This window comes from Lathamus discolor, chromosome 6 (assembly GCF_037157495.1).
Source record: "Lathamus discolor isolate bLatDis1 chromosome 6, bLatDis1.hap1, whole genome shotgun sequence".
NCBI lineage: Eukaryota > Metazoa > Chordata > Aves > Psittaciformes > Psittacidae > Lathamus > Lathamus discolor.
This window is the reverse complement of record NC_088889.1, coordinates 48,503,758-48,523,355: the sequence shown is the minus strand read 5'-3', so window position 1 is coordinate 48,523,355 and position 19,598 is coordinate 48,503,758. Positions and strand designations below refer to the sequence as shown.

The following is a 19,598-nucleotide window of genomic DNA, read 5'->3' as shown; positions in this document are numbered from 1 at the left end:
CACGGTTTCATAATTCACACCTTTTAGGAGCGAGCTGGAAGTGAGCTAGAACTCTACAACCAAAATACCAGTTTCAACATACAAGAAGCGACATAATACATACCTATTTAAACCATGAACAGTAGTTCTCAAAAGTTCTGATGGCAAGTTACAGGATTAGACATTTTATGTACACAGCACACTTCATTACACAATAGCTCTACACAGAAGTCAAGGAAGAGAGACCTCCTTGAGAGATACGGGAAACTACAGTCCTAGAATAGACAATGAAAATAAATGCTGGAAAAGGTTATTAAATTGGAGGGTACCTTGAATACTGAAGGGTGAAAAACTGAAACAACAGCCTGGATAATTAGAGGTCATATAGTTTCATAGTATTCCTATCACAAAGTGACTAATGTCCCAGGTGAGATGAAGATTGTCCTGAAGTGACAGTTTGTAAAAAGAAAATTTGTTTATTTTGGCCCAGTGACAACAGTAAAATGTCTTTGATATGGCACTAAGAAGAGCTGAATACTGCTGAAGAAGACCAAAAGTACTGCCGTATCCACAACAATATTAGAAACCCAGATGCTCTGGAAAGGCACCGTTTGAATCAGGGAGGACAAAAATCTCTATGTATTATTTCTACTTTAAATTGTTGCCTATTAAGTAGAAGGTGTTACTGGACATGTCTTAGTGGATTTGGTTAACCTGGAGGGAACATGTTGCTCTGAGTATGGGTATAACATGATATACCCTGTTTTGTCGCAAGCACCTTAGTTCATTAACAGAGTTGAAGGGGAAGGAAACAGACAGGACACATGAAAATTACAAGGAATAGAGATTAGGAGGGTTGCCAATGCTATTTGGGACACAGAAATGGAAGCATACAGACATTTCTAAATAGTCTGTGGAATTCAAATGAAACTTGAAGAAAAAACCCCACAGTAAATTCCAAGGAGAAATGTGAGAAACAGCAACAGCGAAAGTGACCTTAGGGAACCAAGACAAGCAAGGTGACATAAAATTTGTAATTGGTACTGATTATAAAAATGCTGGTGCAATTTTGAACTGAATATACAAAAGACTTTATATCACGGCACAATAGAGACTTTCTTCTCTCCAAACATGGCTTTTGTGTGGCTAGGTTTGGAGTATTTTGTTCATTCTGAGCATGCTTTTTCAGAAAGATGCTGACAAACATGAGGGAGTTCCAGAGAATGATTTCTTTTCATGGACTACAGAACTTTGGTGAAAAAATAGGCAAATACACACATATTGTCATAAATGAAAACAAGCACGTGTCTAAATACATAGATATAATTTAAATATATAAATATTGATGAATATAATCAGCAAGAATCAAATGAAGCATTCATAATTTTTCCAGAGCACTGGAAAAGAAGGAAGAGTAAGGAAAGACCTGACTGGTTTTACATGACAAAAGAGAGTTCTTCTAAGCTTCTTCTAAAGTCTTATCTTAAAATTTCAGGGTGTAACATTTCAGGCATACCTGCAGTGTGACTGAACAATCTGTGAATACACACAGCGACACAGCTGAAGGACATCTAGCATCAGCTGAGGCACAACAAATTGACTTCTATTGCTATTATCTATGTACATAAAGTTAGCTTTGTACTGGGGCAAACAAGACTTGTGATCCACACCAGACATGAAAGAAAAGAAAATAGTAAGAAGACTCTGTTAGGGGGAAGACAAGTCAACTATTTCGATGTACAATTTTGCAAAAGAATAAATGTAAAAGTAGAGAAGCCAAAAGGTAGAAAACTGTGCAGAGGGTCTGCATACAGGAGACTTTTCCTTTCTTTTTTGTACTGACCAAGAAATAGAGAAAACACATTTCTATCTCAGAAGGATATCCAGTGATCAATAAAAATGCTGCCACTTTTTTTTTTTTTTAACTCTTCACAGCAGTTAATGTATATTGTCATTAACATTCTGTAACTGTAACTGTCTGCCACTCAAGTACTGTGGTTCCATGGAAAACACGTTTGCATTTGAAAATGTAAACCAAAAGTTCCCTAAATCTTGGGCATATGCAAAAGCCTGATGTTTGTCCACCAACAAACACTTTTTAAAACAACAGACTGTATGAGCATTTCCAGTATGGATTTAAAGACTATCCCCATAAACTATAGGCAAAATAAGATTGTGAAAAAGAAGTGGTTATATCTACAAAATTTAGCCTACACTTTGGCTTTCGTCCAAATGCAAACTACCACCAACCACCATAGCAGCTGAATTACAGCATTCCCTAATAACAACTACAACACAATTTCCTTCAAATTCAGCATCCATTGGGTGGATTTTGCTTTTAAATATCCACTTGTATTTCATCACTTCTAGCTGCACAGACAAGAAAGGATATTCACACTCCTTAATTTAACTGACCTTCGCCCCTGAAAATGTGAATCAGTAACTGGTTCAAAAGATTCTCCCATCCACTGACTAGACAGAGGCTATACATTTAGAGACCAGAGACAGGTAAGGAAAATCAGGTATAGTGAGTACGCCTAAACTTGTCTGCTCCATTATAAAAAAAAAAAAAAAAGAAATTACATATTATTGAAACAATTGCAATAACCTGGTATGATTCTGATATAGTGTTCAAAAGGCCAAGTGAGTAGGGAAACCAAGTAAATTTTTTTGGAAGCTTAATCATAAATATCTGAAATTTAAAGAAGTTATTTTCATTAGATATATTATGCTAGGCACTTAATTTCAATTTAATAAATAATTATAACATTCAATTAGCATTAATTCCTTGGGCTGTAAATACTCTCAGGAAGTAACTTTATCTTGTACAGTACAATAGCAATCACATACCTATGCTCAGAAAACCGTATTTTCTAATCAAAAGTACAGGTGCATTAAGAAGAAGCAGGACTTAAATCATTCCAGCTGAAATGTGACCCAAGGGACTACCCTTCCTACTCATAGGAAAAATGCTAACATGTCTTCCAGTATCAAATGAAATTACTACCAGTTCTAAAATCATGTTTCAAAGATGGCATCTCAACAGCACAATGTCATGATCACACCATTTCACTATCAGTTCAGTAATGAGAGGAACATGCTGAACAAACACCACACACAGAAGAGATTAAAACCACTTCCTACATCAATACAAATGCAATAGCACATATTATGTAGACATAATGAATTTTCCATTTCAAATTGGTGCTCACTGACTCAGAAGACAGTAAATATGGGGCCAAAGCTTATGCTTCTTAATTATTTTTTGTAATGATACATACTGCCAAGCTAATTTTCTTACATTCAAAATGTTTGTCTGAATGAATGATCTAATAAACCCTGTCATAAGAACAAACTTTTTCATTGCGACTTTATAATTAGAACTGGGACTCAATCTCTCCGCTGTGATTTAAATTTAGGCTTGCAAGTTAATCCAAGTTAAATGCTACTTTAATGCAAGTTAAATGGGTGAAAAGTGAGTAAATACTGTCCTATATAAATTCTTTTTAAATATCAAAATAATTCAACAGTCAGAATACATAATTCTGTTATAATCACCCCAAGTCTTGCATACCTATTGCTTTAAAAACAACTGTTCTACAGCACAAGTTATTAATGATTTTTTATATCAGTGTGGTTTTATTACATAGTCTAAAGACACTTCAACAACTCTTTTTTTTTTAATGGCTCACTGTAACATCAAAACTAACCAAACAGATCACCACCACTTGTCTTAATTAGTTTGAGTAACAGAAATGAAGCAATGTATGAAAAATAGTAGGTGTTTATGTGTGCAGTTCTCATTTGCTTATTTCTTGTCCCAAATGCTGCTTGAGATCTGTAGCTTGTTTCTGGCACTGGCTGCAATGCTTCCTCTGGCACTGCTGCTTAGGGTCAGCCCTGAATAAAGGTAATAAATCAGGAAAACTGAAACAGAAATTCAGCCCTCCTTCTACACAATGCTGGGAATGCAACCTTCAAAACCATTAAGTTAGTTTGAAAGGAAGAAATCAATTTAACCAACACACTTTCCAATTTTGTGTTGCTTTAGCACAGCGAATGATCTGCAAATTCAGTTTTACTATCTCTAGCATGCTGTGGTCATCTTAGACTACCCATTTTCTGATACACTGAACCTTAGGTTTTAGTTACTCCAGGTTTCTAGTGTATAATGTAAAAACATCAGAAGTAACGTACAGGAACATTTTCTTTACATGTTTTTTTAGTTACACAAATGTTATACAATAGATTTACAAAAATATTTTTAGATTTCTAGTAGAAAGAAGCTAAACTATACCCATGGTTGATAGAACACATTTGTAAGCAAAAGGCATTGTAGGCATGTTATAATGAACTCAAATCAACTCTAAGTTGAAAGTCTAAGCAATTGAAAACTTACATGAGTACTTAAGAGAAATCTAAATATGTTAAATTACAGAAAGAAACACTTCAGGCACTCAGTCTTAATTCTGCCCTTTAGCGAACACAAGTAAACCAAAAAAAGTATGTGATTTTAGAAGTTTCTATTAATCTAATTTGTACCATAAATAACAAAATACTTCAACTGCAATCACATGCTCATTTCATAAGACAACTCATAGCCGTGAGGTTATTAGGTTACTCTTCCCTTTTTCATTACCTTACCTTAGCTCCTTATACATCGAATGCAACCAGATTTCCTGTGCAACATCTATTGGTGCATGTTACCTCTATTGCTGTGCCTGTTTAGCTTTTTTTGATGATGTAGTGTCAAGCAATTTTTTCCCCCTACTATCTGCCTCTCACACTCTAACCTACAATGCAGTAGTTGACAATGCAGTAGCCTGCAAGGGAGAATTAAAGGATCTCTCTTATCCCACTACCCCTTGTGCAAGACACAACAAAAGCCACACAAGGTTTTGCTTAGCAGCATTGTACGGTACTACTAAGGAGAATTACACCAAAATGCTGGGTTTTTTTGGTTTTTTTTTTTTTTGTAAGGGGACTGGAAATCCATTATGCTACATTTTAGTTTGAAAATCGTTTTTTGAGTCAGAACCCAAGATCAGAGTAATTCTCTTGTGCTATATTCCCTATTGCTTTTTCTGCTTCCACGTTGTGTGTCACTTGATCTGTCCATAGATACTACAGAGTTACAGATAAAATTAAAAAAAAATCACCTCCCTCCTGCAGACTCACACATTTCTACACCAAACAGCAGATCTTTTTATTCCAGGACTATCTCACCTCTGGAGTGACATCTCGTGGTGCAAACCCTGTTCCTCCAGTTGTTAAAATCAAATTAAGTTCCTTTTCATCACACCAATCTATCAGCGTCTCCTGAAAGAGAATATGAATCCTGTCAGATCTACCACGTAATAAGTGGGATACAGTTATATCAGAAAACATCTGAAGACTTGAAATTTCTTAGTAACATATACACAATATATGCAGGAAATTGTAAAATCATGATGGCTTTGCATACAAAGATTTTAAACCACTATTCATAAACAGCATATGACAGAATAATTCAAGTATCTGTATTTTAGGAAATGGAAACTGAAATTCTGTTCTCCATCTCTTCACCTGAAATGGAAAACAAGAATTCGCAGTTATTAATTTATAACACCGTTTATTTTGATTTTGGGAAGTAATACATTGTGTTCATTTAATTCAGACTGCACGGTTGATTCTCATTGCAGTAACTTTGGTTTCTGTGCTCTTTTAATAGCCTGAAAAAAGCAAGAACCATATATTTCTAAGTTTATCTATTAAAAGATGTAACAATACACATGATACAGCAACACAAAAGATTATCTATAATCATCTTTTCTACATTCCCTACAACATTTCAGTAGGACTGTGTAAACCACTTCCGAGGCTAGACTAAGAAAGTTTAAGAAATGTCATATAAACTCAATGAATTATGGTACTGGAGAACTCAGGATACTAGAGAATAAACCTGTATCTGCCTGCAAGCTCCATCATGCAAATGTATCCAATGATTACTTTATACAAAGCGTCAAAGCCAAAGGTTCTGTCTTTATTTCTTCTTTCTTTACCTATTTCTTCCAGTTCCCCTTTCGTATCATCTCTTGTATTAATATCACACTTAAATTACCAGAAGTTTCTGCTTACATGAACATTTCAAATAAGCTCAAGAAAAGAACATCCATAATGTCTCAGATCTATACAGAAAGGAACTATTAAGTCTAACTTCTGATTTATGTTTTGAAAAAGCAGGAATTATGTTGTAAACGCTATCTTAAGTCTTAAAATTGTTTGCTCAAATAACATCCTTATGCATCAGAAAAAATATTTTGAATACGTGGCAACTTCTCTATTTTATCATCTAAAAACATATTTGACTTCAAACAGGTACAAATTTCAGAGAATACTTGAGAGAAGTTCAGCGTAAAAATGTGTTTGGCAAAGTTAGAGCTTAATATTGTGTATATTTTACAAATTATTAACATCAATAAATATGTATCAGTGTAAAACAGGAGGGAGAGATTTTGTGTTGGGTTTTGTTGTTTGTTTGGGTTTTGTGGAGCATTTTACCTGGCAAGCTTCAACTAGTTTTATAGAGAAAATAAATCCCTCCTCTGTTCTCATTTTGCTACAGTTCTAAACCACTCCAATTAACATGGGGAAAAAAAAAAGTCTCATAGTAGCCCACAAAAAGCTAAAGAAATCAGTTAATAGCCTAACTCTTCAAATAAACTGAACAATAATTAAATGTGTATTACTGCTATTGCATCAGTGTACTTAGGCAGACATATAATTCTCTACCAAGTTCTAGTTATAGTAAAGAAACACAAGTTTTCAGTAAGATGACCTTTGACTATGAGGCAGTAAGTTTAACTTTGGGTTTCACCGTATTTTAGACATGTAAATTGCACACATCATTTTAAAACCATGTAAAAATACCTGAGGGATAGTCAGCTTGCTTGCTTTCCCTCTGGCCAACAAAACTCTATCTTACAAAACATTCTCATTGACATTCTAAGTACCTAAATAAGGAAGCACCACCCTGATTAGCTGAGGACAAGAAGCTATCATGTTCACTTTGCTTCTGCCAGCAGCGTAGCTTGATTCGCCACTGGCTCTGCAGGGAACTGAATTTGCTTTGTCTTCAAATGAGAATTCCTCTAGGCCATAAACCTGATATTCGGCTTTACCAAGGCTATACAAACAGAATTATTATGTAACATTTCAACCAGAGAAAATATCATGAAGTATTTTTGTGTATCTTTCCTCTTCTATTGTTTCATTGATGATAAGCTTTCAAGATAAAATGAGACTACATCAAAGAGTTATGCAAATCACTGTCACTCCATTCAAGTCAATGGAATTATGCTGCTAATGGAATTATGGATAAAAAAAAAGGCAATCAAACCAAACCCAAACAAACAAAAAAACCCAACAAACAACAACAACAGCAACAAAAACAACCGAAACCACCACCACCAACAAAAAAATCCAAAAAACCAAACCAACCAACCAACCAAAACCAAACCAAAATCCCCCAGGCATGATAAAGCTTAACATATTTAACAATTAGTATGCTAAAATAGGCTTTTTCAGATATTTTATAGTATCAAGGTAGACAGAGAGAAATGCAGCTACTGTAGTCAGTTCCTCTAGACACAATTTTGCTTCAAAAGCACACATCTGTGTTTCTTACCTGTTCAGATTTCATTGAAGTCCTAGAATAACTACATGGATTATGTTTTTCTGCTGCACAGAAATAAAATATGGGTCAGCTGTCTCCTTAAGTTTTGGATCAGATATCTGTGCTCTCTACCTGCTTCTTTGCATTTCCACTTTTAAATAAATTTAATTTTTTCTCATTTAAATAAGTAAGAAATCCTTGGGACTAATATACAATTTATATCCAGCACCAAAGAGGACTTGTTTCAGTCAGGCCCCTCTTTCCCAAGTTGGAACTACTTTCTGGACTTCTTATACACTGCCCAGTCATTGGTATTATTTCAATTATAACACAGCCCATTCAAAATTTTACTTAAGATCCATTTGAATTTTCTCCTGACCAGTCTTGATTTCACCAGTGCAGAAAAATGTTGCCTCATTCTTTCTCTGAGTTCTTAGTCTTTCACATATGAATTAATTAAAGGCAATATAGATCATTAACTCATGAAAAGAATGCCTACTGTGTGTGGCACAGGGGAAAGACCCCATGTTTACCACACATACATACTTGCAAATTCATATGGGCATTCATATTACCTTAAGACAGACTAAGTCTAGAATACGTACAGATGAATTCCTGTGGCACCGCACCTAAGCTAGCGCTTGCTGACATTTCAGTCAGTGAATGGATATAACACAGACATATTCCCTTCTGCTGTAACTTGAATGTCTCAGTGTCCAAGATCGGAGTACTGAAGGCAGTTCTGGTATCCTCAAGATAAGGAGGACACGGAATTGTTGGTACAAGTCCAGAGGAGGGCCATAAGGATGATCAGGAGGCTGAAGCATCTCCTGTATGAAGACAGGCTGAGAAAGTTGGGGCTGTTCAGCCTAGAGAAGGCTGTGTGGAGACTGCATAGCAGCCTTCCAGTATCTGAAGGGGGCCTACAAGGATGGCAGAGGAGGATTCTTCATCAGGGACTGTAGTGATAGGAAAAGTAGTCATGGGTTTAACCTTAAACAGGGGAAGTTCAGGTTAGATGTAAGGAATAAGTTTTTCACTGTCAGCGTGGTGAGGCACTGAAACAGGCTGCCCAAAGAAGTGGCAAACACTCCATCCCTGGCGGTGCTCAAGGCCAGGTTGGACAGAGCCTTGGCCAGCGTGGTCTAGTGTGAGAAGAAGGCTTGGGTGAGATGGTTTAGTGTGATGTGTCCCTGCCCACGGCAGGGGGGTTGGAACTAGATGTTCTTAAGGTCCCTTCCAACCCTAACTATTCTATGATCCTACGCAAACCTAACATTAGTCTAAGTCAGTTCCCCATACATTTAAAACAAATTCTAGGACTTGAGTATCTCTTCACTAAACCACCCAGCCTTGATCTGAAGGATTCAAGTGAGAGAAAATACAGCATAATTTAATTTGGTAGATTTTCCCAGCACCTATTAATGTAACATCCACTAATCTCTGCAAGTAAGTGAACAGGAGAAACAAACAGGGATTCCTTGATGGAATGAAAGGCTCAGCTCCCTGATCTTTGGAGATAACTGATGTTTGTGGGTTACTTATCTTAGTAAATGTTTGCAGTCTCTTGCAATAAAGCCTTATTGTAATCACAGTCACTCTACGTTTCTGTCCTTGATTGCTGTTTCACTTAAATAATGGAGCAGAGCAGTTCTACATGTGTAATTAATTATTTCATTTTCAGAGTGACAGTCATCTGTCGTTGACACAATATCATAATGTATGCTGTTAGCCAGAATTAAAACTTGAGAAAAATTGCAAGACTCTTCCAATCCTCTCACTGGTACTGTATGCTTTTCTTCCACATAGATAGTGAGACCCTGAGTAACACTCTTAACCGAAGCAGAAGTACTACAAAGCACACAGAAATGGTCACAGTAGATTGGACTAAATGCCTATATTGAGTATTCTATATTGAGTATTGAAACTGTTTATGTAATTCTGTAGTTAACAAAGATCTTCAGGATTTTGGCACATGCTAACTTTTTCTAGCACAGTGCAAACTTGAAGTTATCTCACCTTATATGCAATACTAATCACTTATGAAGGACCATTTAAAATGTTGAAATTTAATAGAAATTAAATTTAATATTGATATTTGCTCTGCAATCAGGAAACAATTTCACATTGGACTTTAAAACAGAAGTTAATAGAAGTTGTTTCATAGACATGCATACATTCCAGGATTTCTCAAAACAACTTTATGTGACTGAAAAGATCATTATGGATTCTGGGAAAAACTACTGATAGTGCTTAGAAGTGCAAAAGTCTGTGCTCCCCAGAACAGATCTTCTCAAAAATATAAGTTTTGTAAAATTATGTAACTTCTATATTTGCAAATATATCCTGTTTACTCTAGGACAGTATGTTCCAAAATGCAAGGAAAAACATATAATAGTATGTTCGTAAAGCTGTAATGATAAATTTTCTTAGCAATCCAAGCCAAATAAGAAATGCTTCATAAAATGCCACATTAAATAACAATTTAATGTTCCTTCACACTTTGTCGTCTCATGCCAACAGAGCTTAAAGAGAGTGTGAGATAATTTTCATGTATGATTATATAACATCATCATAATGAAAAAATTACAGTGGATGAAAATGTGGAAAAACATATCAAAGAAGAGGAAGTCTGCATAGTCACAGTTTTGCTAAGAAAACTGGGTGTCATTTTGACCACTGAGTTTCAGGAATACAGGAGTTGGGACATTAACATCTCATAACAACCTTTACTTACTCATGTGGCTTGACCCAATCTCACTAAAGATTGACGCTGACACTATGCCATGAGAGAGCATATGTAATTGCATGAATCAGAAATTCACGTCACAGCACATAAATACAAACCAGGAAAAAAAGAAGAGATAAAAGAAGCCAAATTTTTCATCACTGGTGTGTATTTAGGAGTTTAAATCTTGTCTATTCAGCTGAACATGGCTTGTCTATTAATTTTAAAGGGAAAATCAAGTATTGAGGACCATTCAAGAACAATAATACCCATAAAGCAAACACACTGAAGGAAAAATAAAGAGCTGAGTTCAACATTCAGTTTAAAAAACAGGGAAGGCTTTATAAATGTTAATATATCCTTGGATTATTTTTTTTAAATATTTCTTTTCCCTATTTCATGTAAAGGTTTTATTTCTTATGCTCACAATCTTTCTCTTACTGCTTGAAAGCTTTGCTATTTTTATGTGTGAAGTAACAACTTTGCAAGTAATCAATCTCAAAATTATTTAAGAATATCAGAAAATGAAAGACTAAAACACCACAAAAATACACTTGACACTTTCTGTTACCTCCACCCCTTTTACCTTCCCCCACCAACAAAGGTGGAAAGTAAGAGAAATATTAGGATTCTGTTTAGAGTGTAATCATGTAATCACCGTAGTCAAGAGACTTGGATGAAACACAAGAAGTACCTGGATGTGCCTAAATAGACATTTTCATCTTTTGAGATTTTACTGAACGTTGTTGATATTCTTTGGAAGATTTCATGGATGATTGCAGTTTTCAGTGTTGCAGTCTTTCTGCATTGTTGTTTTTCTAAATGCAGCTTTATAAATACTACACTAATATATTAAAAGAAGTTATAAAAATGCAACTATTTTACTGAAATGCAAAACTAATGGAAGAAAGTAATTAAACTGCACTCTATAAATGGCTTAATTTTAAATAGAAATTTAATTATAGGCATTTTCCACTTAAAATAATTTGCAGCTCTCAAATATTTCAAGGTTCAACACAAAAGTGCAGTTATAAATGTCTTGTGTTGATTTCCACTCAGAACGCAAAGGAGAAATTCAAACTACCTTGACATATCAATTTTAGTGTAAAAAAGAAAAATTGTGATTTTATTGTATGATTTAACAAATTGAATTAAAATCTACAAGAAGGTCTTGATCAGATGCAAACCGTAAGTCTGTATGTGCAGCAAGGCAAAAGACTTCTTTCTACATGAAGGATATATTCCCATCTACTGTTGGTACCACTGGTATCCTCCTAGAGTGCATGCTAAGTTCTTCAAATCACAGCTACTCACTGGAAAGCATCAGTCACTCCAGTATAACAGTTTTTCTCAGATGCCTGGAGGAAGGGATGGAATTTAGAAATGTCAGGAGAGTCAGAATTATTTATTTTCCAAACATGTCTGTTTTTAGAAACAACTTTCATGTCCCCTCTGAATTCAGCAGATATACATACATGTGTGCAGGCACATATGCACACATGCTTATCTTTGCAAAACAAAAATGTACTAGCAAAAGCACCAAAATGAATTGTGTCTCATTTCTGTCACATGTAAAACCCCTCTCTCTAAAAATACTAACTTACTAAAATAAATATTACAATAGTTACAAAAACTCTGTGTTTCTTCAGAAGTTTTTTGAAACTGATTAAAAATTAAAGGAAAACATAATGCCTCCTTGCCAATACTACTTTTCCCAGTGAGAATCCTGACATCTAATACATATTCCTCTAATTATTCCTACAACATCACAAGCTAAAATAGCAAATGGAATGAAAAGGAAAGAAGAAAAAAACATAAACCCAACTAAATTAATCCAATATTGCTCAGTAATAATACATAACAAGATTTTTTCTCTCTCTTTTTTTTTTTTTTAATTAAAGCTGCACTTTAAAGATGTTATCAAAAGACATAAATGTTTGAGTTTAGAGTCATAAACTTCAGACTAATTGTGCAAAACAAGATAGCTTTTCTCTGCACTATCTTCCCCTTTGCTATGTTAATGTTCATCTCAGGTTGTTTAAAAGACTCTTTACTTTGGGTTTTCTTAGAATGTAAAAAGGCAGCTTGATATTACACAAGTCAATAACTTTCTAAAATGAGAGTTCTTTATAATATTTTACATATGTGCATCCACGTCTACAGCACATGTATCTCATGTACCACAGATCAGAAGTTTCACTAAACTTTGCTGGCTGTAACTAAACCCAGATAATCTACACCTTAATCTTACCGAAAACACAGAAATGGTAAAGTCACAAACAACTGTAAATTTCTTTAAGCTGCCAAGACAACACTAACTGTTTCAACTCTAAGAAACTAGCAAAAGCATGATCATCATAGGCAAAGGCAGTATGTCTTAGAGAATTCCAAGTACAAACAGGTGAGAATCACATTTCTCTAATAGCCTTCATCTCACATAACCTTCACTTCTTAGAAACTATACTTGAAATTAACAACTTGCAGAATTTGCATGTATGTATTTGCTTGCAGGGACAACTACATCTCCTGTTTTAGCAAGGTTATACCCTGCATCTACTTGCTCTGTTTAATGGGCAGGAAGTGCAGTGGATTAAAAAATTAATTACAAGGCTTCTGTGATTAAAATAATAAATACAATGAGAAATCCAGCTGTGGAAAAAATCTTTAATGTTCGCTTTTCTGCAACTATGAAGTTTTAAAGAACACTGTAATCGCAAAAATGTAATCGATTCTTACAGAACCTAGTTCAGTTTCATTTTCTAATAGTAAATACAATCTCAAATGTTGATTTATATGCTCAGCTAAAATTGTGTTAAGACATTGTTTTCTTTTACTTTTAAAATAAAATTACAACTTATGTAATTTCAATTTGTGATGTAGCTCACAATGGAAATGACAAATTGAACAGAGTGAAAATATTCAAATACCTAAAAAAGTTAGGACTGGGGGGGAAAAGAGAGACAAAACCATCAGAAAGACACGGAGCTACTCAGTTTGTGGTATAAAGTCCCCCATGTGTGTATTGTTCATGCATATCATCCACAGAGTCAATGAATGAAATTGTTTTTAAAATACAATCTACTGCTTTACCTGTGAAAATACAGTAAAGAAAATTTACCTACCAACGAATGGCTGCTGTACTTTGAGATACTTAGTCCATACATATACTCTAAGAGTGGGTGGGCTCGTGGCCTGCCCTGGTGTGTCCCGGGAGGGGTGCTCTACCTCCTCCCCTCTTCCTGCTTGAGGCATGACATACAGGGCAGAGTGCATCCGCCACCACTCCAGTTCCTCTTAAATGCACAATCAAACCTGAAAGAGATTCAGAAAGAGGGGAAAGGCAGGTAGGAGACTAATGTACATGCAGACTATACCTCTCAAAGAACACCAGTTACTGACCAGTAACCTTTCTTCTTTGAGTCTGCATGTACATTCCCACAATGACTCACTCTGAACAGTTACCTTTGCCTTTTACCACCCAGAAGAAGGCCTGAGGACTCCCACAAACAACTGCAGCGTCACTCCACTGAAGGCTGAAACAGCCCTGGATACTATTAGGCTAACATAATGCTGGGTGAAAGCAAAGCCTGAACTCCAGGTAGCCTTATGGCAAATGTCCAAATACCATGCAGTACAGATACCAAGTCTGCCCAGAGATCTGACAGAATTTGCTTTGGGCTTTTGCTTCTTTGGGGAAGAAGTTCCTTGAGTCCACGTAGAGCCAGAAAGCCATCTGAACAATCACTGTGTGAAGTTAAGTGAACTTCTGGATACTGCTACAGTGCAACAAGCAAAGAAGCAAACTAAAAGGCTTGGACTTGTGAAGAGAAATAATAAAGTCCTTACAAACCCAAGAATTTAAAGTATAAAATTCAATCAGAGAAGTATAAGATTCGGAAATTAGTAGTGAAGGACTAATTGCCTAGCTACACTGGAACTTCAGCACCCCTTCAAGAAGGAATTTTGGGTGACTGAAGAACAGATACTCTACCCTTATAAAAGCAGTATGCAAAATGGCAGCCATAAGGACTCATATACTTCAGCAGCTGGCTGAGAAAACTGTTACTAGATGTGTCACATTCATAGATGCAAGCAGAAGGAGTAAGAATTTAAGACCTCAAAATGGGAGAAGGAACCACTATAATGCAATGGTTTTCCATGGCTATTTAGTCATGAAAAGTCCAATGCATCCTGATCAGCTGTTAGGAAGCTATGAGTTCTGAGGTATGAGAACATAAGTATGCTCAACCAGAGAGAGCAACCTGGAAGCCTCACTGATGTACAGAAAGGAATCAAAGGAACCGCATGTAACAAATAAAAGGGCTGTGATCAAAGCAGCAACACATAGATCATACAGAAATGCTACTGGCTATCATTACTCTGGAGAGTAACAAGAACTGACTATCCCAGAGACTGACTGTTTTGACATGGAGGGTCCTGAGACTGCCACAGGTTGAAGAAGAACTGAAATACAATGACTATGGATACTAGAAAAGAAAACTCACATAGAAGCATACGAATACACCCACTGTCAGAACAGGTGACATTACCCCCCAAAATATCAAGTTTGTCTTTACTGAATGCCTGTCTGTAACTGGGCCAATTCTAGTAACTTACAATCAATATACCATAAAAGGAGAAGCAGCATTTTGCAAGCCTAATCCAAGCAAAATTGCTTTATGGCTTTATTAAGCCAGGCAGCAGAATGAGATGCTGAAACAATGAATATATTTTAGCAAAAGCATATGCAGTGTTGCATAGATCAGACTTAAGTCCTCTAAAGAATATCCCTAAAGGAAACAGCAAAAGTTACTTGTATCCTCACTGAAATTTCCTTGGTGAAGTCTGGTGCATCAAATTCTAAATCATATACTAAAATAGGCCTAGGTGGAATCTCTTTTTTCTCTATCCAGTTTAAGATTATTTTGTCATTCCTGGCAGACACCCGTCTAAAAAACATATTCTTAAAGATCAGTGAATACTTTACTTTTGGAAAAATGACAACTGGAAGAGCAGCTGATTAAAGCAGTTTAAATGAAAATTCTAATTTTCAGAAGAAATGTAGATATTTGGTCTAAAGTATCACTTCAATCTTATGAACGACTGTAAAGAGTCAAACTATCGAGAAATAAAGCCCCCACAGATGATGCACTCCTTCAGAAGTGATACTGTTTGCATTTTGTAGCCGAGGTAAAGGTACTGTACTGTTTCCTAACCTGAACCAAAATGTTCTGTATGTTTATATAGTCAAATATGTTATTATACTTCACTTCATGAAAACGGAGCTCTGAATGATGCATGCATCTATTGGTCTGAATGACAATGGGGCGGGGGGTGGGGGGGGAAAGCAGAATGACTAGAAGAGATGCAGAGATGCTTGCAAGCTCCTGCATTCCAGGTACTGATACTGTTCCAGCCACAATGGAGTGACTGTGGTGACTCAGACACTGCTTTTTCTTAATCACAACAGAATAAGGGTATCGGTAGACAAGCATAGATCTGAAATGCACGGAATTTAAAAGACATCTCTCTACCAACTCAGATGCTTTTCCCATCAAGAGAAGAAATCTCTGCATTTCTTGATGTTATCAACCACAGATTAATCTTTGGTGAATAATACTGTCAACAGAATTGCCTATAGAGCTATTCAGAGAGGTATATGTTAAGAAGATGTGGCAGCATATTTTGAAGATTCTGAAGATAACTGATTGTAACAGCTATTCTATGGCAAGCACAACTCCACAGCTGGAGTCATTAAGTAATGGGTAGATCTTGCTCATTCAGTGCACTATGATGGTGCTATTCACCCAAAAATTGTTGTTCTGATCATCAGTGTATGGATACAGAACAACACTCCAACTTTGCCCAGCAACATTTACTAGAGATGCCCCTCTTTTGCAATGAAGAAGGCATCTGAACTGACATCTCGACATATTTGTAGTGGATCCCCCTAACATCTGAGAGATTTTAAGATTACTATCATCTGTATTCATTCTCTAAGACCTAACAGTAGCGCATGAATTAAATGTAAGCTGTTTCCAGCCAACCAGTGCAGGTACAGGCCATGTGACATAACAACTAAAGGCACGATCTTATTGTGATCTATGATTGTCCTAGCACTGTTCAGATTTTTATTCTTTCCCAAATATAAATTAAATGGGAAATATCTGTGTTCATTCCTCTACTGTAGTGTAAAATAAAATAGTTTTTGTAGAGGACCCTGCACATTATGTATGAGTTGATGGAGAAAGGATTCTTGTACAAATCAGGTCACTACTTGTGAGTATGCAAAGATATATATTTTTCCCCAGGAAAAATGACTGCTGCTGGCAAATAAATAGCAAATTACAGAGCACCATTTTCAGATGGTATATGACCTTCCAGGTCTAATATTCCATGACAGATTTAGTTTCCAGAACATAAGGAAGAAAGCCCCTTCATCCAAAACTAAGCAGTGTCCTTTATTTCTCAAAATATAAAGGAAGGTATGGACATCCTGCTTTGCTACATTCTTGTGATGGGTAGTATATAAACAATGAAGAGAAAGGTATATGCAAGAAGAGGAAGATGATTCTGGAACTGATTAGACTGCCCAGCCTTCTCCATTATCTATTGTGTAGGAGTAATCTCGGAGACTCTGCATATGATTCCTAAAAAAGGGATAAGGAAAGCATAAAAATCAATTGAGATTTATTGATGGTTCTTAATGCAAAGAACACATTGACAGCTGCTGAAGGCAATGAAAAATAAATGTGATTACAAAAATTATTTTTCCCTACAAACCCTTGCTTTCTTCTTATAAAGACATAGCTCAATAAAAGAATAATAGAATGAAGTAGTAATAGGCTGCCTTGCTGATTAGGTTATTGTTTATGCCTGAACTCTGGAATATAAGCATCCGAAGACTAAAATGTAGTAAAAGAACCTTTTGGTACTTGTAAGATAATCCATTACTGAACTTAAAAGACCATTCTCTTCAAAGGGAAGACCCTTTTTAGGATTCAGTCTATGCAGAATCTCTCTGATAGGCCCAAAGGATTATAGCTATTACCGGATACCAGGTGAAAGCTGTTACCATAGAATTTGATGAGCTATCTTCTGCTTCCATTGGAGCTTGCAGAGGTGTCTTAGCATTAGCTGATCCCACTGCAATCAAAGGTTTCAACTGATTATTATACTCAGGAGAAAACTGATGCAGAACAGTTCGCATTAGAAAACTTCTTTCTCTAAAAGCTGAAACTTTCTGGTCATTTCTGTGCTGGAATGTTTTTAAAAGATGTTCATTTTTTTTTTTTTTTATATTTACTAACAACAAAATTACTTGGAGTCAGGTGTTAACAAAAGCATTAAAAAATCCTAAAGAGATTTCAAAATCACCTTCCAACTCTTTCCGCAGCTGGTATAAATGAAGCTAAAATCTGCCAGGATACTAAGGTTGTTCAAACATGCCTTTATGGATACAGAAAATCTCATACGCAAAAAATATCCATAATGTCTAACAACCTACAGCATTTTGTAAGAATTTTTTGTATTGTAATCTTCATTGTTTCTAAGGTCCTGAATTCTTGGAAGTTATTTTGTGCTGTATAGAAAAGTATACTAACCATTATATGACAAGAATTATATACGTAAAATAAAAGCGTGTCCTTCTGAACTGACCGAAGTGGAAACAACTTTGTAAGAAGTCTGCCTAATTTGATAAACTTGCTGCAAATGGAGCAAACAGAAGCTTAATAAAGCAATTGCTTTACAAAGTGATCTAGCTCAGTCTAGTCTCAAACTGTTAAGAAAGCCATAGAGGACATGAACAAAGTTCAAAGCAATTAATGAAAAGAGCCAGAAAAGACAATTAAAGCAGAATCACTTGTAATCCTTGGTTTTGTAAAGACAGGTGGCAAACTTCACTTACTAAAATTTTAGAATCATAAAAGAAATACTAATCAGTACTATGAGAATGAGAGAAGAAAATACTCTTTGCTAAAGGAAGAGCAATGCTTACAAATGCTTGCTGCAATCATAGCGAGTCTCTTGACTGCTGCAGAGAATGTCTTGGTATACTCAGAAATGCTTTCCAGGCGCATAATTTCCCATGCTTGTTCTATTCGCAGTTATTGGTCCTGTGACAGAGTTTTCAAGCAAACTGCAATTTCCAGGGTAAGAAACACTTGCACTAAGCATGTCATCTATACATGTACTCCTAACAGTTAATCTTCAATGAATGATGGCTTAATTAATTAAGTGTTCTGGCAATGAATATATTTGTATCATATGCTTCAGTTGCAAAATGAAGATCTGTGCCAGAACCAAAAGCTGCAGTAGTTAGGGAACAGTCACTGAAGCCCTTACAATATCTGCTTCAAGAGGAATGAATGATTTATAACCTCTTAATTCCTTAACATAAGACAAATCAAATCTTAGTGTCCTTTTTACTAAAAGCTTTTCTTACAATTTAAGTTCAACACTCAAATGATTTCTATTGAGCTAATCATAGCAGACATTTCTCACTGTAAGTAAACCTTTTGATACATGTATTTCAAGAAGTGTTTTTCCAATTTAATCTGAAATTTCTTTCATTTTATCTGGTTTAAATTAAACCTTAATAACTATCTAGAAGACGTTACTTTAAATGCCACAATTAATGTACAGATACCACAATTATTCATTATACTTTCACAAATAGGTATTTCATACTCCTTTTCTCCTGTTTACTTTGACAAAGAATGAAGAGAGGATATATAAACACTTTTTTTTTTTTTTTTTAGTAGTTTTCCAAAAGGGTAAGCATGAGAACTCAGTAATTATGGAAATTTTTAAGGAGTACAGTTGTAGGTACAGCAGGTTCTACTGAAAAAAGTGCATTCCCATTGTTGCTGATGTGCTCAGATCAGACAGGTAGCGGAAGTTGTGCATACAAAATGTCTGCTGCTTCACAGGAACAGAACCCTTCTTGCTAAAGCATAAGTCATTTTTAGAGTTGTGAAACCATGGAAAGCCCTCTGGACTAGGAAGCACTTGTCTGTTATTTTAAGATTCAAGACAACACACACGGTAACCTTTACGAGAATCCTGAGTTACCTAAATACTTGGAAAAAAAGTTGCATGAGAAATAATGAATCTTCTTGACTATCACCTGTTTTATGCACTAGTATTTTAACATATGGTCTGTCACATGAAAATGTTTATATAAGTATTTTTTGTTTAGTTTTTAATTGCAAAACTTACTTTTCTGGACATGTT

General features: G+C 35.6%; 1 protein-coding gene across 16 annotated transcripts in view; it reads right to left on the bottom strand.

The window, feature by feature from the left end:
- Positions 1 to 19,598, bottom strand: part of GPHN (gephyrin) — a 293,631-nt gene that overhangs the window by 135,306 nt on the left and 138,727 nt on the right. For 11 of the 16 annotated variants that reach the window (XR_010614153.1, XM_065686703.1, XM_065686689.1 and 8 more), the window contains one exon: positions 5,206 to 5,298. Coding sequence is in view for 12 of the 16 variants with exons in the window: in XM_065686703.1 (XP_065542775.1) it covers positions 5,206 to 5,298 (93 nt within the window). In the remaining 4 variants the exon portion in view is untranslated. Of the gene's footprint in view, positions 1 to 5,205; positions 5,299 to 7,645; positions 7,699 to 11,675; positions 11,720 to 13,483; positions 13,674 to 17,436; positions 17,508 to 18,360; positions 18,459 to 19,598 lie in introns of those variants that run through there. The other 5 variants (XM_065686698.1, XM_065686697.1, XM_065686696.1 and 2 more) reach the window with 5 other exon arrangements.